This window comes from Cladophialophora carrionii, assembly GCF_000365165.1.
Source record: "Cladophialophora carrionii CBS 160.54 unplaced genomic scaffold supercont1.3, whole genome shotgun sequence".
NCBI classification, from domain to species: domain Eukaryota; kingdom Fungi; phylum Ascomycota; class Eurotiomycetes; order Chaetothyriales; family Herpotrichiellaceae; genus Cladophialophora; species Cladophialophora carrionii.
This window is the reverse complement of record NW_008481828.1, coordinates 2,923,624-2,938,194: the sequence shown is the minus strand read 5'-3', so window position 1 is coordinate 2,938,194 and position 14,571 is coordinate 2,923,624. Positions and strand designations below refer to the sequence as shown.

The following is a 14,571-nucleotide window of genomic DNA, read 5'->3' as shown; positions in this document are numbered from 1 at the left end:
TGTGAGGACGCCAGGTTGCTTTGAAAGCTGAGGGCACACGACGAAAGTTGATGGCAGCGCCACAAGAGGCCAGAAACTGGGGGCTCGAAAGAGAAGTTTGGCCGAGCTGAGTAGCCTTGGAGACACGTGACAGGATTTGTCACGTGCCTCTGGCGCCGGTGAGGTCGAAGGACATGAGGGAGCATTGCCAGCCGTGCCACCCTATCGAGTACGGAGAAATTTTGTTCCCTGTGCAGGGGAAGGAACTAGTGGCACGTCTCCGGGCATACACTGCTATGACATCCAAGACGCAGCCTGAATGATCGATACTGCTACTGCGGCACCACACTTGCCATGCCTCGACCCATCTTCCGAGCTCTGCCTTCCCGCCGGTTGTGGCTCGCTCCTCCCCTTCCTTTGCCTTGTTCCTTGCGTCTTCGGGCAGCCTGTGTTGCCGCGTCGCCGCTGGGGCCTGCCGTACTTCCCCCACCGCGACCGCCACGTCCCCAGGTGCGGTTGCCTCTGGGCTCTGCCTGTCCCATGCGACGTTGCCCACTGACACCTTCTCCTTCCTCGTTGTCTTCGGGCGTGTCACTGCTCTTCCATCTGCTGGAGACAATCGTAGCCTGATTTCCCTTGAATGTCTGCGTTGTGGCATATTTCTTCTCCAATCGGTCTTGCAACTTTGAATCCTTCCTTAACATGATTGCCCATCCCTCAATTTGCTCGTCGCTCATTCCCGTGTCCCTCTTTAGCTCTTGCCGTATCTTTGAGATACGAGTCTTGCTGTCCCGTGCATAGAGTTCTGGGTTGTCTCGCCATGCGCGGAACAGAGTCTCTTCATGCGGGTTTTGGTCCGGAAGCCTCTCTGGCCGTGGTCGGTCGTCGGTGTCGAGTGTTGCATCAACTGTGCCACCAACATCAGCGACATCGTACGTGTCGTCGCGCTCGTCGTCGTCCGAGTCGAATGCAGCCAAAGCAGATATGATGGCTGCTTTCCGCTGGGCATGTTCGTCCCCAGTCTCAGCTTGGCTAAGACTAATCTCCTTCCTGCCTCTGTGTAATCGCTGCGAAGAAACTTGAAGCCTGTCGAAGTCATCGCCATCGAACATATTCTTCCTCTGCGGGAGTAGAGGCGGTGTTGAACGGGGTGCAAGATCGAATGTCGGTCCGGCGTTCGCTGCTACAGGCTCGTTGTGCGAGCCTTGATCGTGGAGGTGAGGTGGCAAAGAGTCAGGCTCCAGAAGCGCCGCGATTACCGTCTCCACGTCGTCGCCGAAGTGATCGAGGAGCTTGAGAATGTAGTGGTTCGGCAGCTCTGGAAACAGGTCGTGCACTTGCGATATCTGAGAAGCTTTGTGGATATGCATGTCCTCATTCGGATCGGCCTTGCCCTTGCCCTTGGAGACTTTCTTGTGTCTCGGCTCTGTGGGTGGATGTAGGTGCTTGTGGTTCTCTCGGTACGTGGTAAGAAATTCGAGTAATCCTTGACCACGTTTGCCCGATGCGATGGCGGGATTCGCTGCAAGATGCTTGAGAAAAGATGTGCTGCAAATCAGGCTGGAGCACAGCGTCGGGTGGTGGTTTTTGCTCTTTGCCTTCCGTTCCGCTTCTGATTTCATGAAGTAGAGGTGGTCTAGAAGGAGCGATCCATGTGAGGAGCTGTCCACCATGAGACTACGCAAGCAGTAGAAGAGGTGCTCAGTCAACACTTTCTCAAGTGTACTCGTCTCATGTGCTCTTTGAAGCCGGTTGTATGCCTCCATGAGGGTCTCCAGATAATCGGAGCCAGTCATAAGATCAAGGCCTGTGTCTGGGGAGACCTTGACTAGGTCATTGATTCTGTGGATCTTGTCCACCAATGTCTGTGAGTTCAAGGATTCCGACAGCTCTCTGGAGATACTCCTCTTCCAATCTGCCACAGCCTGCGTCAGTTGCTTCTGGTCTCTTTTCCAGACAAGCTTCAGAACGGCTTTCCAATCCGCCACAGTTGCATAGGTTCCACTCGCCATTTCCAGGAAGTGGATGAGCTTGTCATTGCCACAGTCAAACGGAACCTCCGTGACAAGTAGCAGCCTTCTCAGAAGTAGGTATGCCCGTTTGAACAGGATTCGCTCTTTCTGCGACTTCGACGACGCCGTATCCTTCCCAGGATTTGACTCGAAATACGAGAGTAGAAAATCAACACCACTGGCACTCTGTGAGAACTTGAAATTGGAAAAGTCCGTTTCTTGTAGACGCAGTCGAAACTCCAGACTGAACAACCATGACTCGAGACACGCTTCCCATTCTCCATCGAGTAGGCTGGCTTTCACATTCGCATCGGGGTACAACGCCAATGGAGGCACTTTGCCCGGGATTCCAGCAATTTCCTCCATCCGGATCGAAGAAGAAGACGTTAGAGCAGGAGGACTCCGGTCCTGGGTGAAAGGACCACCCTTCAACATGCAGGTTCAAAAGTCGAGTCATAACGGGATCGCATGCATGAAATCATAAATGATCACTGGATGACTAAGAAAGTCGTCGCCACAAACGGATTAGCGTTTCCACGGATCTACCCGCAGTGCCAAGATTTCAGCGCACCATGCGTTCTGCAATTCCGGATCAAATAATTAACACCAGCTTCTGATTTCCGCTCGTCGAAACGCTCTTACTCCATCACCGGTCATCACATTACCGAACCGCGAGTTCAGGTCTTGATCGGCGTCGACACTATCTCAATACGCAGAGCCATATCTCGATCTCAATCTCAATCTCAACCTCGACCTCAAACGACAGTCGAAACTCTAGACAAATATGTCGTTCCAAAAGCCCGAGAAGGATTTCGGCGAGGGCCCGGTACGCCAGGACGGAACACGACTTCTTCCAAATTCATTACGAGCTCTAATCTCTTTGTGTGTAGAAAATCCACAAAATCCGCATCACCCTCACCAGCCGAAAGGTGCAATCCCTCGAAAAGGTCTGCACGGAACTCCTCGAGCGCGCCAAGTCCAAGAACCTCCGCGTCAAGGGACCCGTCCGCCTCCCCACGAAGACCCTCAAGGTCACCACGCGCAAGACGCCCTGCGGTGAAGGTTCCAAGACGTGGGATATGTTTGAGATGAGAATTCACAAGCGCCTGATCGACTTGAATGCCCCGACCGAGGTGGTCAAGCAGATCATCATTAACATTGAGGCGGGCGTGGAGGTCGAGGTCACGATTGCTGCTTAGTTGCACGCATGAGAATCTCAGGTGAAAAGAGAGCGGGTGAGCGAGGCAGAAGGCCCCAGCTGCGAGGCTGTGATGGATTGCGATGACACGGGGGCAAAGGGGGGGGGGGGGGGGCGCCCTTGATCATTCCATAGTATGAGAAAGAATCAAGGCAACCAGACCGGTGATGTTCATCTGAACAGTGGTGCAACTTCCAAAAGAGCCAGCGGATGGGGCAGAAATCTCCGAACAGATGGTTGGTTGCTTTCTTGCCTGTCTGCTCGCTATGCATGTGATCACATTTCAACCCGACCCAATACTATAACCGCCCCAGCTGGCGACAATTCTTGTTCTTGTCATAGTTCCAATGAGCCGAACCTCGTGCTGCCATTTGATTGTTCGTCTTATGATCAGTTCCAACTTTTCTCATGTTTTGGTTGCTAGCCTCGTGCTCTCCAAGGAGCAGTGCAATGCCTTGCTGTGTATATTTCTCGAGTCCCCTTTCAGACGAGTCCCGCATTCCGCCTTCAGCCTTCCCGCTTCTAGAAATCATAAACCACCCACTCGCGCAGCGGTGGAACAAGTGGCATCTTGCCATCCTTCCACCTTCCCTCACTGAACAGGTGTCTGTAACTTTCCAGCACATCCTCCGTGTACTCTGCCACCTCGCCCTGGAGATCCCAGATCTTATCCTCTCGATTCAAGGCTACGACATCCGGCGTCGCCGCCCCATCAGGGAACCATATTTTCTCCGACTCCCGATTGTCAGGCCGCCGGTAACAGGGGACATTGTTCTCGTACGCGACGGGCTGGCCGCGGTAGGTGTGCAGTCTCCCTGCTTGGTTCTTCTGCGTAGGGCCTGGGGGTAGAGATTCCGTGTAATGCAGGGCACGGGCAGGTTTGTTGATTAGTGGGTGAGCAGTGGTTGAGGTGGAGGCCGGGAGCGCCGATGCTGTTGGAGGAGGTGGAAGGGAATGGGGAGCAGCAACTCCGAATGGATTGGCGCGAGGTTGGGGCTGCGACGACACTGGTGTCGTGGTGTCCATGTTCTCGTCCTTCGGCTGATCTTCTGTGAGCTTCGCGCCGAAGGGATTCGTCGGGGCGCTGGGTTGACCGAACGCTGGGGCTGTGCTGGACCCGAAACCAGATGGTGGTGGTGGTGGTTGCGCTTGTGCTTGTGCTTGCCCAAAGGCAGAGGATGGTTGGGATGGTTGACCGAACGCAGAACTCGATTGGCTTGGTTGACCAAAGGCCGATGTTGGTTGGCTTGGTTGACTGAAGGCAGAGGATGGTTGGGATGGTTGTCCAAAGGCAGAAGTCGGTTGGCTTGGTTGTCCAAATGCAGAGGTCGGTTGTGATGGCTGTCCGAATGTGGAAGATGGTTGACTAGGCTGTCCGAATGCAGACGATGGTTGACTAGGCTGTCCAAAGGCAGACGATTGCTGAGGCGGCTGCCCGAACGCTGAAGATGCTTGACTTGGCTGCCCAAATGCCGAAGTAGGCTGAGAAGGTTGGCCAAACGCAGAGCTAGATTGTGACGGCTGGCCGAAAGTCGAGGTAGTCGAACCAAAGCCACCTGAGGCCGAAGCTGGAGCGAATGGATTCTTTGGACCACTCGAACCAAAGCCTGACGCCCCAAATGCCGGTTGACCGAACGCAGACGCAGGCTGGGATGGTTGGCTGAATGCTGATTGTGGCTGAGACGGGGTTCCAAACCCTGCTGCTGGCGACGACGGTTTTCCAAAACTGGATGACGGCTGCGCAGGCTGACCAAACGACGATGCACCGAATCCAGATTGTCCAAATGCAGGTTTCCCAAACGAGCCAGCTGATGTGCTAGAGCCAGAGCCAAAGCCACCTCCACTTGCACCGAATGCACCGCCTGCCGGACTTGCACCTCCAAATCCGCTCTGTCCGAATGCTGGTTTTCCAAACGGCGAGGCTCCAAACCCGGACGATGGTTGACTGGGCTGGCCAAATGCAGGCGTTTTAGAACCGAACGGACTTGATGTGGAGTTCGAACCGAAACCACCTCCGGTGTTTGAGCCAAAGCTTCCCGACATATTTGATGGTGATGATTCAGTCTCTTTGATGATCTGCTCCTTTGATTTCGTGCCGTCCATGCGCGTAAAGTCGTCGCGGTTGGGATGCGTCTTTGCCGCCTCTTGAATGAATTTCTCGACGTCGCGGGCGTTATTGACAATCTGACTTATGTCTTGCTCTGCTTTAGTCCAGAGCGCAATGGCTTCTCGGTCAGCTTCATCCTGTTTGCCCTGGGCCGCGAGCTCGTAGAATCGTGCTCGGACTTCTTCAGCGCTGAATTCATTGTCCTGGAGCAAAGACGCTGGTGCGTTTTTGCCTGGGCCGTAGGATGAGAGAATCCATTTTGGTCGACCTTTACCTGCGGCTAGATCATTTGGAATGTCGTCCGGGTTGAACTGCCAAGTGTCTCTACGACCTGTGCACGGACAAGGGTCAGTCCACTTGGCCATGGCTGAATAGATTGGAATGTGGTGGAAACGCAGGCTCCTTACCGTTGCCACCACTGCCACCAAATCGATTATTCCCTGAAAGAGCACCAAATCTGTTCTGATTACTGCCGAACCCTCCTCCACCACCTCCCGCACTTCCGGGATGGTCGTTGCGGCAATTTGCTGAGGAGAGTCATTAGCACTGTGCATCAAAAAATCCAGTTAGGAATCTGAGACACACCACCAAACCTGCAATTCCCCTGCAGGAAATATTTGCAGACGACCATTCTCGAGGGGAGTTCCGAATCCGGGTGAGGAGAGTATGAGAAATTGCTGAGAACAAGAACCTCAATCGGGGCCTTCGTCCGCAGCCTTCACTCCATTCCCAAACCAACAACGTCCCAGCAGAAACACGCCGACGCCGGTGGCTAGTACGCTGTGCCCAACACTCCGAATGGATATGAAGAGATCCCGATAGCTTTCCGTCGGGTTGTGCTGTCGAATCCTCAGCACCAACTTCAGGCCGCTATTCTGCGAACTCCCAGGCCATGAAATGGCAATGATGTGTTACGTGTTCTAAGATGATGTCGTGCCGTTGGAAGATGGAGGATTAGCTGGTGTCGCGTTATGAAGAACTCGCGGTTGGTGCACGATACAGGGAATTAGGTACCTAGGTATCTGTAAGAGACGCGTCCATAAAGGGTTTAGACGGTATGGTAATACACGCGCTTTTAGCTTGCTCGCTTGGCATCGGTTATGTATCACTTGATCAGCGATGAATCCGCGTGTGCTCCGAGAGTGACATTTCATATTGTATAGTTTATTGTACAGTGTTCACGAGTCGGCTCTAAATCCATCGATGCAGGGGCATTGAGACAAGAGCACAGGTTCTTGAGGTCACCATATAATGGTCAGAGGAGGCTTCTGCGTTTCTGGTCAAGCTATCTTCGTCTATATACGCTCCCACCTCGTCTGTGCTCTTTCAGGCCATACCTGAAGCTCGGTTTTAGCTACAGGTCTTGTGCACATCGGCCCCGCGCTCCATTGAGTGGTGCCATAAACTGCCTTCTGCCTCGGAATGACTTAGAAGAACATTCCTTGCTCATATGTAGGACACACTCATGCTACTGAGATAGCCATCGGAACAGATGAGTACCAGGACCGACGCAGGACCTTGTGGATGCAGGGTGACGCTCCATGGAGGAATGCTTCTTTGAGTAGAAGGTCTAGGAGGGCTCAAATGACATCAACAGGAGCTAAGCCGTAGATCGCCCACAGTCGTACGGCAATGGTCAGTTGCAAACTAGCCACCACACACGGCCGCTGCCTGTGTTATACCCAGAGACGCTCGGAAACCCATTCCACATTACCTTGGTTGACTGCAGCGCATCGTACCCAGCACTTGTGTTGTGAATACTTCAGAGGCTTAACAAGTCTTCACTCGCACTGTTACTTCCGGCGCTGGCAAGTTGTTGTTTGGGAGGCGGTGGTTGCGACTGAGACAGATCCATTGAGGCGAAGCCATTCAATATATCATTGTCAGACATGCCGCCAAAGCCAGAAGAGCTGGGGATTGTGGACGATCCCCCGGAACCGAATACTCCAAGTAGATCGTCCATGTTGTTAGGCGCAGCAGCTTGGCTGACAGTCGGCGAAGCCACTCTTTGAGGTGTGCCTGCAAGGCCTTCCAATCCAGAGAAACCATCAGTGGGTTTCTCGGTCGCTGATGCGGGCGCTGCACCATCAAAGTCGATGTCGAGTAAGTTCTCGTCATTGTTCGTTGGTTCTGGCGCCTTGCCTTGGACGGCTGCGGCAGCGGCGGCAGCTGCCAGTGGATTTTCTCGTGCGTTCTGCATTTGTTCTTCGATCGCCGCTTGTTGAACCGCGTCCGCACCAAAGCGGCCTTGGCCGACGAATTGCTCAGGTGGCTTATGATACACCGAAGCCAACGTCGAAAGTTCGCCAAGGAGTCGGTCGAGAAGGGCAGGCGGTAATGACTGGATTGTGGTGGTGATGGGCGGCTTCTCGGAAAGAATGATGTTTTTGGGGGCATTTTGGTCGCTTGTATTGGAAAGCAACCGCCAGTAAACGTATGCCCGGTCGCGGATATCTGGATTGTCGCTCTCTGCAGTTGCCGCGTTCAAGACCTTCTGGACCAGGCCTTGTGCAGCCTGCGGCGACTTTAAGAAGAGCTTTACGACTGCAGTGAGTATTTGTAGTTGGGTCTGCCTCTTGTTAGCGGCCCAGTAATACACATGGATTCGGGGAACACACTTGAGAAAACTCTTCGGCAAAGCCATCAACGAATCCGCCGAGTATGTCTCCGGCGTTGCTGATCTTTTCCGCATACTCACCGACAATCCAGATGAGGGATCCTCTAGCATTGGGTTCATCCAGCTCGTCAATGCATTTGCATAAAGTTGGGATGATGCCCTCGTAGCCAGGATATTTCCGGAAGATATCTTTGATGACCACAATAACCTCCTGAACCACATAATTGACCTTCGTGTTGATCAGATCCAGGAGAGCGTTAACACAACGTTCGCTGGCACTTTCGATCTTGATGGCGACTTGTCCGATCGCCTTGACTGCTCGACGCACGAAATCCATATCCACTTCCAACGCATATTCTTTGAGTTCGGCAAGTAACTGATCGACATTCGATTCATTGGCTATCCGCACCATGATTTCCAGTTTCTGGAATTTGACGTAGGGAGGATCGTTGTATTTGCAGAAGAAGACTCGTATTTCCTTACTGAGTATGTCCGGCTGCTTTTGAAGGAGAAGGTCGATGTTTCGGAGGGCAACGTACTGTACTTCCGGTGCTGATGAGACTAGCGTCACCAAGGGTGGCGCCATCTTCTTCAGATATGACTTTTGTGTTTCTTGTGGGAGGTATCGCATGTGCAGAAAGACAGCCTTGACTGCAGCTACCACGACGCTCGAGTTAACGTGCTGGAATTGAGGTGTCACCCTTTCACATATGTGTTCCGCTTCTTTGACATCATGAGCCTTGTATTCGGCTAATGAACTCAAGATGGTAACTCTTCCCCATTCTGTGCATTCATTGAGTGCCATGAGGAGTTTCTTGAGTGTGTTCGGGGTGATTTGTAGGGCGTTCGTCTCGGGCGCGGCCTCGGTGATCTCGGCAAGGGCTTGCACGGAGTTTGCTACCACCATAGGATTTGGATCGCCAATCATTTCTTGAAGGATCTCAAGGAAGCCGTTCTCGAGGCACATAGAGGGATTGAGATCGAATAGCTTTGCGACACAGATGGCGGCAGTCTTTCGTACGTACGGCGATTCGTCGCGAAGTGTCTTCCGTAAGGGTTCTTCCATGTAATCAATCATTTTGTCTACTCGAATGCAGCCCATGGTCCGAATTGCCAGGGCGCGAATTAGTGGGTTTGGATCTTCGGAGTCTTGTACAAAGGTGTTGACGGCTAGAATGCAAAGGTCGGGGTGTGACTTGGCATAATTCCTAGCATCTTGTTAGCAGTGTACAATCTCGCGCGCGATGGTGGGCCGAACATGAGATACAGGTACACCAGCTTCTTCTGGTCGAGGTCGGCGGTTGCAATATTTTTGAGAACGTCCGGGAACAGTTGTGAGACGTCTTTGCCCAGAGTCATCGCCATTATCGTCTTCTGAATGGCTTCTTTGCTGCAGTAGTCATCAGCCCCGTGGGAGGATACGATCGACATCGACTCGACTTACCGCTCGTAGGCATATTGCGATCTGGCATGATATCTGTCAGCCGGGTCTGAACAGTAGCACGCAGGGAAACATACACAAGACCAGCCCTCAATTCATACGTCTCTCCTTTCCGAGGAGGCGCAAAGGCGTTCCTCACCCTGTTCATCGCCATGGTGTCCAAGTTGTCGTGGTGAACGCAGACTCGCGGGAAATAGTGGAGGGCTTCTTTAATCGAGGGGCTACCGTGCCATTTTTGAGCGCAGCGCGAGCAATCGACGACGTCAATCTCCCTGTCACCGAAGAAATGGCAAAGGCAGTCGTAGGTCGAATGCGACGAGACGCTAGAATAAAGGACGAATGCTTCCGGGTGGTTCTCCAGGAGACGATTGCATTTACCGGAGTCCGAGTTGCTGGCCATCACCCATACTACAGTACGTGCCAAGACCTGGTTAGGGCAGCGGCAGTGCTTTACCTCGAGGGTGAGTGGCCGCTTTAACATTAATTGATCTCTGAGCCCCAATTCTGTGAACTTTGTTAGGCACCAGTGTACTGTTTACTCATTAATGAGACGAAGGCAGGTCTACGGAGTACGAGATGGGACGAGTCGATCGATGTTGAGAGCATATCATTGCTCGGCGCTCCTCGTCATCACCTCCTGGTCAGGCTACAAATCAATCCATCCTGCTGGACAAACCAATGGTTGCAGATGTGCCACTCCTTCTCCGGATAGGTCAACTCGACCCGGTACCGCCTAAGCAGCTCTGGAATGACCTTGTGAATCTCGATCCAAGAGATGTTGCGGCCGATGCATTTCCGGCTGCCGGCACCGAAGTTGAGCTCCCAAATGCTCTCCATCTCCCTTGAGCTGACCCTCTGACGCCGTCAACCAACGGCTGGGGTTGAATTTCTCTGGTTCAGGACCAAAGACTGGCGATCGATTGGTGACCCAAGGGTTGATTCCAACTATCGTACCTGCAGGGATGTGGTAGCCTTGGACGTCGAGGCCTGCGGCTGGAACATGGCGTTCCATAAGAAAACCGACCGAAGGATGAATGAGCATGGCTTCCTTGACCACGGCGCCCAGGTATGGAAGTTCGGTAGTGGCTTCTTTATGTGAAATTGGGCGACTGAGCTTCCCCTCTTTGTCTGCTGTATCGATCTCGGCGACAAGCCGATCCATACATTCCGGGTGGCGGCAAAGGAAGTATACGATGGCGCGAAGGGCGATCGCCGTCGTATCGGAGCCCGCGAACACGTTTGTGCTCAAGTGCACAATGATATCCCGCGACTCATCTTCAACGGATCAGATGATTTGACATAAGCCCACCTACTGAGCATGTCTCGGCCCTCGACGTCCGCGTTGATCAATTCGCCATCCCGCTTGATGCTGGCTCGCCCGTTGATTGCTTTCAGAGTGAAGACAAGCACCTGAGTCCAAGTTTCCATGGCCGGCATGAGCTTGGTGAAGAGTGGATTTCCAAGGAGGAGGTCGTGCATTTCTGGAACTTGACCACAAAGTGCAGCGTACGTGAGCATGCCTTCGATAGCCTTCATCATGCCCTAAGTGGAATGTCAGCTGTCGTTTCGAATCTTCGGTCCGGCAGCCTTACATCGACATCCTTCCCCTGCTCCAAGAAGCCGAGTTTACTTGCAAAGGTCACCTCTCCGACGACGTCGAAGGCGAAGTATTGCAGCCAGGCGCCAAGATCCACAGGTTCTCTTTTCGAAGCGAACTCGTCAAGACGGGTCATGAAAAGCGACACACAAGAGTCAATTCCCGCTTCGGACTGCAACAGGTTGGGCAAACTATATGCAGCGCCAACCTTCCGCTTCTCGATGCGGTGATACTCTGGGTCGCGGGTTGAAAAGAGGTTCATTTCCGGCTTTTTCCTCCATGAGATGCACTGGATCGGGTAAAAGCCCGTCTTGGTAAAGTTCTCCTTGGTGCCGTAGATGACTGGGATTACAGCCGGATCGGAAATCGAGACATGGCTTGGTCCGATGCGAACCACAGGGCCATACTTCTTGTGAATATCGATGGCAGTCATGTGAGCTTGTCCTCTCCAGACATCATACAAGCGCCATAGCTTCGACGTGATTCCACCTTATAAGGCACTCACTGGTTCCATTGCGAATGTGATCTCCTCTGGCGAATACGCAGCCGGATGATGCACGGCTAAGGACACCCTCATCCGTGCGATTGTAACTGTATGTCGCTCCATTGAACAGCTCGTGATTGGCCACCAGACGAAGTCAAGGGTCCAAGGCTTGAAGCATGTTGATCGATGACCACTAGCCCTGGGCCAAAGCCCTCACAAGAGACCGCAAGGCGGGACGGTATTGAAATCCAGCGAATGAACACGATACTAGGAAGGAGCGGGTTCGAGCCTTTCGCCGGATTGAAGGGGTAACCTCTGAGGTATGCACATCGTAAGAGATGCCACTCGCATTGAAGGTCCAGCAACGACGAAGAAGCCTGGCGAAGCAGATGGCTACTCGGTATAAACAAGTATCGTCGAACGTCAGAACTGCTTGCTTCTTGGTATTGTGTGCGTGCTGATTGAGAACCAATAAAAGCAGCCCTCAGATGCCTTTATATCTTGATGGATCTGACAACCCGTACCGAAGGAGGAAGACCAAACCAGTGACTTGGGTTTTGAGGTCCGCTGACCTCCATCTTCCGAGTACCAGCACACTGGTAATTGTGCGGGGTAGCGGGGTCCGTGGGGGATGGTGAGGCACGTGGGGGTAGTATACAGGCGAGTCTCCGGCGGAGCATTCGACAGATTCCCGCATCCGAAAGATTTCCCAACTCCAAATTTGCCAAATTAAAATTTTGTGCGGCACTGGGAGACTGGACAGCGATGTACACGTGAGTTGCTGTCAAGTACATCGCTGTCAATACGGTTCAATCACGTGAGAACAATAGACGTCTCCGATTCTTTTCTTCAGACTCGGCCTTGCAAATACCTACACTTGCACTACCTTATTCGATGCACGTGCCCACCAAGACTACGACCGTTGATATAGCTTTCTTCGACAGTCAGGGCATAAGTTGATGCTACCCTCGACGTTTCACTACAGCTGGACAGGGAATTGGGAGCGAAATAAACCTTTCCATCACAACTCTCGCTCAGAAAGGTCGATACGGTATTTGACGAAATAGGACAAACCCAGCAGCGAGCATTCATAGTAAGAGAGACAGTAAGAGAGAGTGCAACGGAGTAGTGGACGAGATTTCCACCAAACGAGCAACGTGAGCGTGCGAAAATTTAGCATCACGTCACAGTCCACAACCATCTACTCCACGCTTCTTGATGCCGCGGACATAATAAAGGGGACTCTCGCGCAGCAATGGCCGCAAGGGAGGTAGAGGAGCGACCTACCAAGCTGCGCAAGCTTGACTTGAATGACGCTGCGCCGGCGGCTGACCAAGCCAATACCACTGTACCACCAGTACTGTTGCAGGCCGATGAAGCGGTCAAAGGTTCCCCTGAGAACCCGTCTGCATCAAACGGCATCCCACAACAGCTCGCTGCAAATCTCACTGGTACGCCCGCGGACCGTGGTGAAGACTCCAGAGAAGATTCAGATGAAGCCGCAGAACTGGGAAAGAAGCGCCGCCGGGATCCTGACCCGGCTGAACATGAACGACTTCTCCTCCAACAGCAGCAGCAGCAGCAGCAGAACGGCGAGCCAACGGAACGTCTATCCAAGAGCCAGTTGAAGAAACTCCGCCGGCGAGAAGAATGGGAAGCCAATCGGGACCACCGCAAGGCGAAGCGGAAACAGAAGATCCAGGAAAAGAGAGCCAGGAAGCGAGAGGCACGCGACGAAGAGGCACAACGCCTCCAACTGTTGCTGCAACAGTCACCTCAAGAGCCAAAACAGGACGAAGTTCAACATCCAAAATCGATCCCAGAATCCGTCCATCCACAGGTGTCGAAGCCGAAGCACCCTCGCCATATCCAAGTCCCCATGACGATTTTGATAGACTGCGGCTTCGATGACCTCATGATGGAAAAGGAACGCATATCGCTGGGTTCGCAAATCACTCGCGCATACTCCGACAATCACCACGCGCCGTACCAGGCACATCTGGTAATCAGTTCGTGGGGCGGCCTTTTGAAAGAACGCTTCGACACAGTCTTGCACAAGCACTACCTGAACTGGAAGGGCGTTCGATTCGAGAAAGGAGACTTCGTCGACGCGGCCAAGAAGATGGATACAATCATGAAGGACCCGAAGATCGGCGGCCAGTTGGTCGGTTTTTTGGACAGATTTGCTCCTGGTCACACGCACGGAAGTGCAGCCCAGCATGAGCAGCAAAAGCCCGCGGACACTGACACTGGCACTGACGCTGTTCCTCCAAATAAAGCCACCACGGAATCTTCACCCAACGCAGACATGGCTATCAAGCCCGAGCCACCCAGGGCGCACACATTAGCACCTGAACACCCAGAGTCCGCTCAAGGAGACACAGCACAGGCATCCTCTGATCCGACAGCCGCGACTGTCCCCTCCTCTGGCCATCCTTTGGCTCGCCCACGCGGCGAAATCATTTACTTGACATCCGACTCTCCCAACACCCTCTTCACTCTATCTCCCTACAGCACCTACATCGTCGGCGGCCTGGTGGACAAGAACCGCCACAAAGGGATCTGCCTCAAGACCGCCTGCGACCGCGGCATCAAGACCGCCAAGCTCCCGATCGGCGAGTTCCTGGAGATGAGCAGCAGGAAGGTCTTGGCCACGAACCACGTCGTCGAAATCCTATTGCGGTGGTTGGAAGAGGCCACTGCTGGTGGGGAAGAAGGGGCTTGGGGCCGGGCGTTCTTGCGCGTCATTCCGAAGAGGAAGGGCGGGAAGTTGCGAGGACAAGATGGTGGCCACGAAACCGAGGAACGAGTAGATCAGGACGGTGCTGAAGAGAACGCAGGCGACAAAAACAACGAGCAAGGGGATCAAGATGGAGATGAAGAGAACGCAGCCGACGAGAACTACCAGCGAGAACATCTAGATGGAGATGTAGAGAACGCCGACGACGAAAACAACGAGCAAGAGGATCAAGATGGAGATGAAGACAAGGCGGATGCCGAGGTGCAAATGAATGATGCCCACGACAGCGAATCCACCGACCACGCCCTCGCCACCTAAGGGGAAAATGAGTGCCGGTAATCGAGGAGACAAGGAAGGGAGAGTCGAGGTAATGAACCCCATCGGCGTAACTTGCGC

At 53.3% G+C, this 14,571-nt stretch overlaps 6 protein-coding genes across 6 annotated transcripts; 2 read left to right on the top strand and 4 right to left on the bottom strand.

The window, feature by feature from the left end:
• Positions 1 to 311: 311 nt before the first annotated feature.
• G647_04471 (uncharacterized protein) lies at positions 312 to 2,357 on the bottom strand (the record flags this gene model as incomplete). The annotated part of the gene is made up of 1 exon (XM_008728814.1): positions 312 to 2,357. One exon carries the CDS (start codon positions 2,355 to 2,357, stop codon positions 312 to 314), a length of 2,046 nt encoding a protein of 681 aa, XP_008727036.1.
• Positions 2,358 to 2,775: 418 nt separating this feature from the next.
• Positions 2,776 to 3,190, top strand: G647_04470 (40S ribosomal protein S20; the record flags this gene model as incomplete). The annotated part of the gene is made up of 2 exons (XM_008728813.1): positions 2,776 to 2,817; positions 2,882 to 3,190. The coding sequence occupies 2 exons, from the start codon at positions 2,776 to 2,778 to the stop codon at positions 3,188 to 3,190; spliced, it is 351 nt and encodes a 116-aa protein (XP_008727035.1).
• Positions 3,191 to 3,711: 521 nt separating this feature from the next.
• G647_04469 (uncharacterized protein) lies at positions 3,712 to 5,661 on the bottom strand (the record flags this gene model as incomplete). The annotated part of the gene is made up of 1 exon (XM_008728812.1): positions 3,712 to 5,661. One exon carries the CDS (start codon positions 5,659 to 5,661, stop codon positions 3,712 to 3,714), a length of 1,950 nt encoding a protein of 649 aa, XP_008727034.1.
• A 1,397-nt stretch (positions 5,662 to 7,058) lies between these two features.
• G647_04468 (uncharacterized protein) lies at positions 7,059 to 9,508 on the bottom strand (the record flags this gene model as incomplete). Its single annotated transcript, XM_008728811.1, has 5 exons — positions 7,059 to 7,865; positions 7,915 to 9,121; positions 9,172 to 9,303; positions 9,358 to 9,378; positions 9,432 to 9,508. The coding sequence occupies 5 exons, from the start codon at positions 9,506 to 9,508 to the stop codon at positions 7,059 to 7,061; spliced, it is 2,244 nt and encodes a 747-aa protein (XP_008727033.1).
• A 579-nt stretch (positions 9,509 to 10,087) lies between these two features.
• Positions 10,088 to 11,384, bottom strand: G647_04467 (uncharacterized protein; the record flags this gene model as incomplete). The annotated part of the gene is made up of 3 exons (XM_008728810.1): positions 10,088 to 10,629; positions 10,668 to 10,896; positions 10,947 to 11,384. The coding sequence occupies 3 exons, from the start codon at positions 11,382 to 11,384 to the stop codon at positions 10,088 to 10,090; spliced, it is 1,209 nt and encodes a 402-aa protein (XP_008727032.1).
• A 1,306-nt stretch (positions 11,385 to 12,690) lies between these two features.
• G647_04466 (uncharacterized protein) lies at positions 12,691 to 14,493 on the top strand (the record flags this gene model as incomplete). Its single annotated transcript, XM_008728809.1, has 1 exon — positions 12,691 to 14,493. One exon carries the CDS (start codon positions 12,691 to 12,693, stop codon positions 14,491 to 14,493), a length of 1,803 nt encoding a protein of 600 aa, XP_008727031.1.
• Between the last annotated feature and the right edge of the window lie 78 nt (positions 14,494 to 14,571).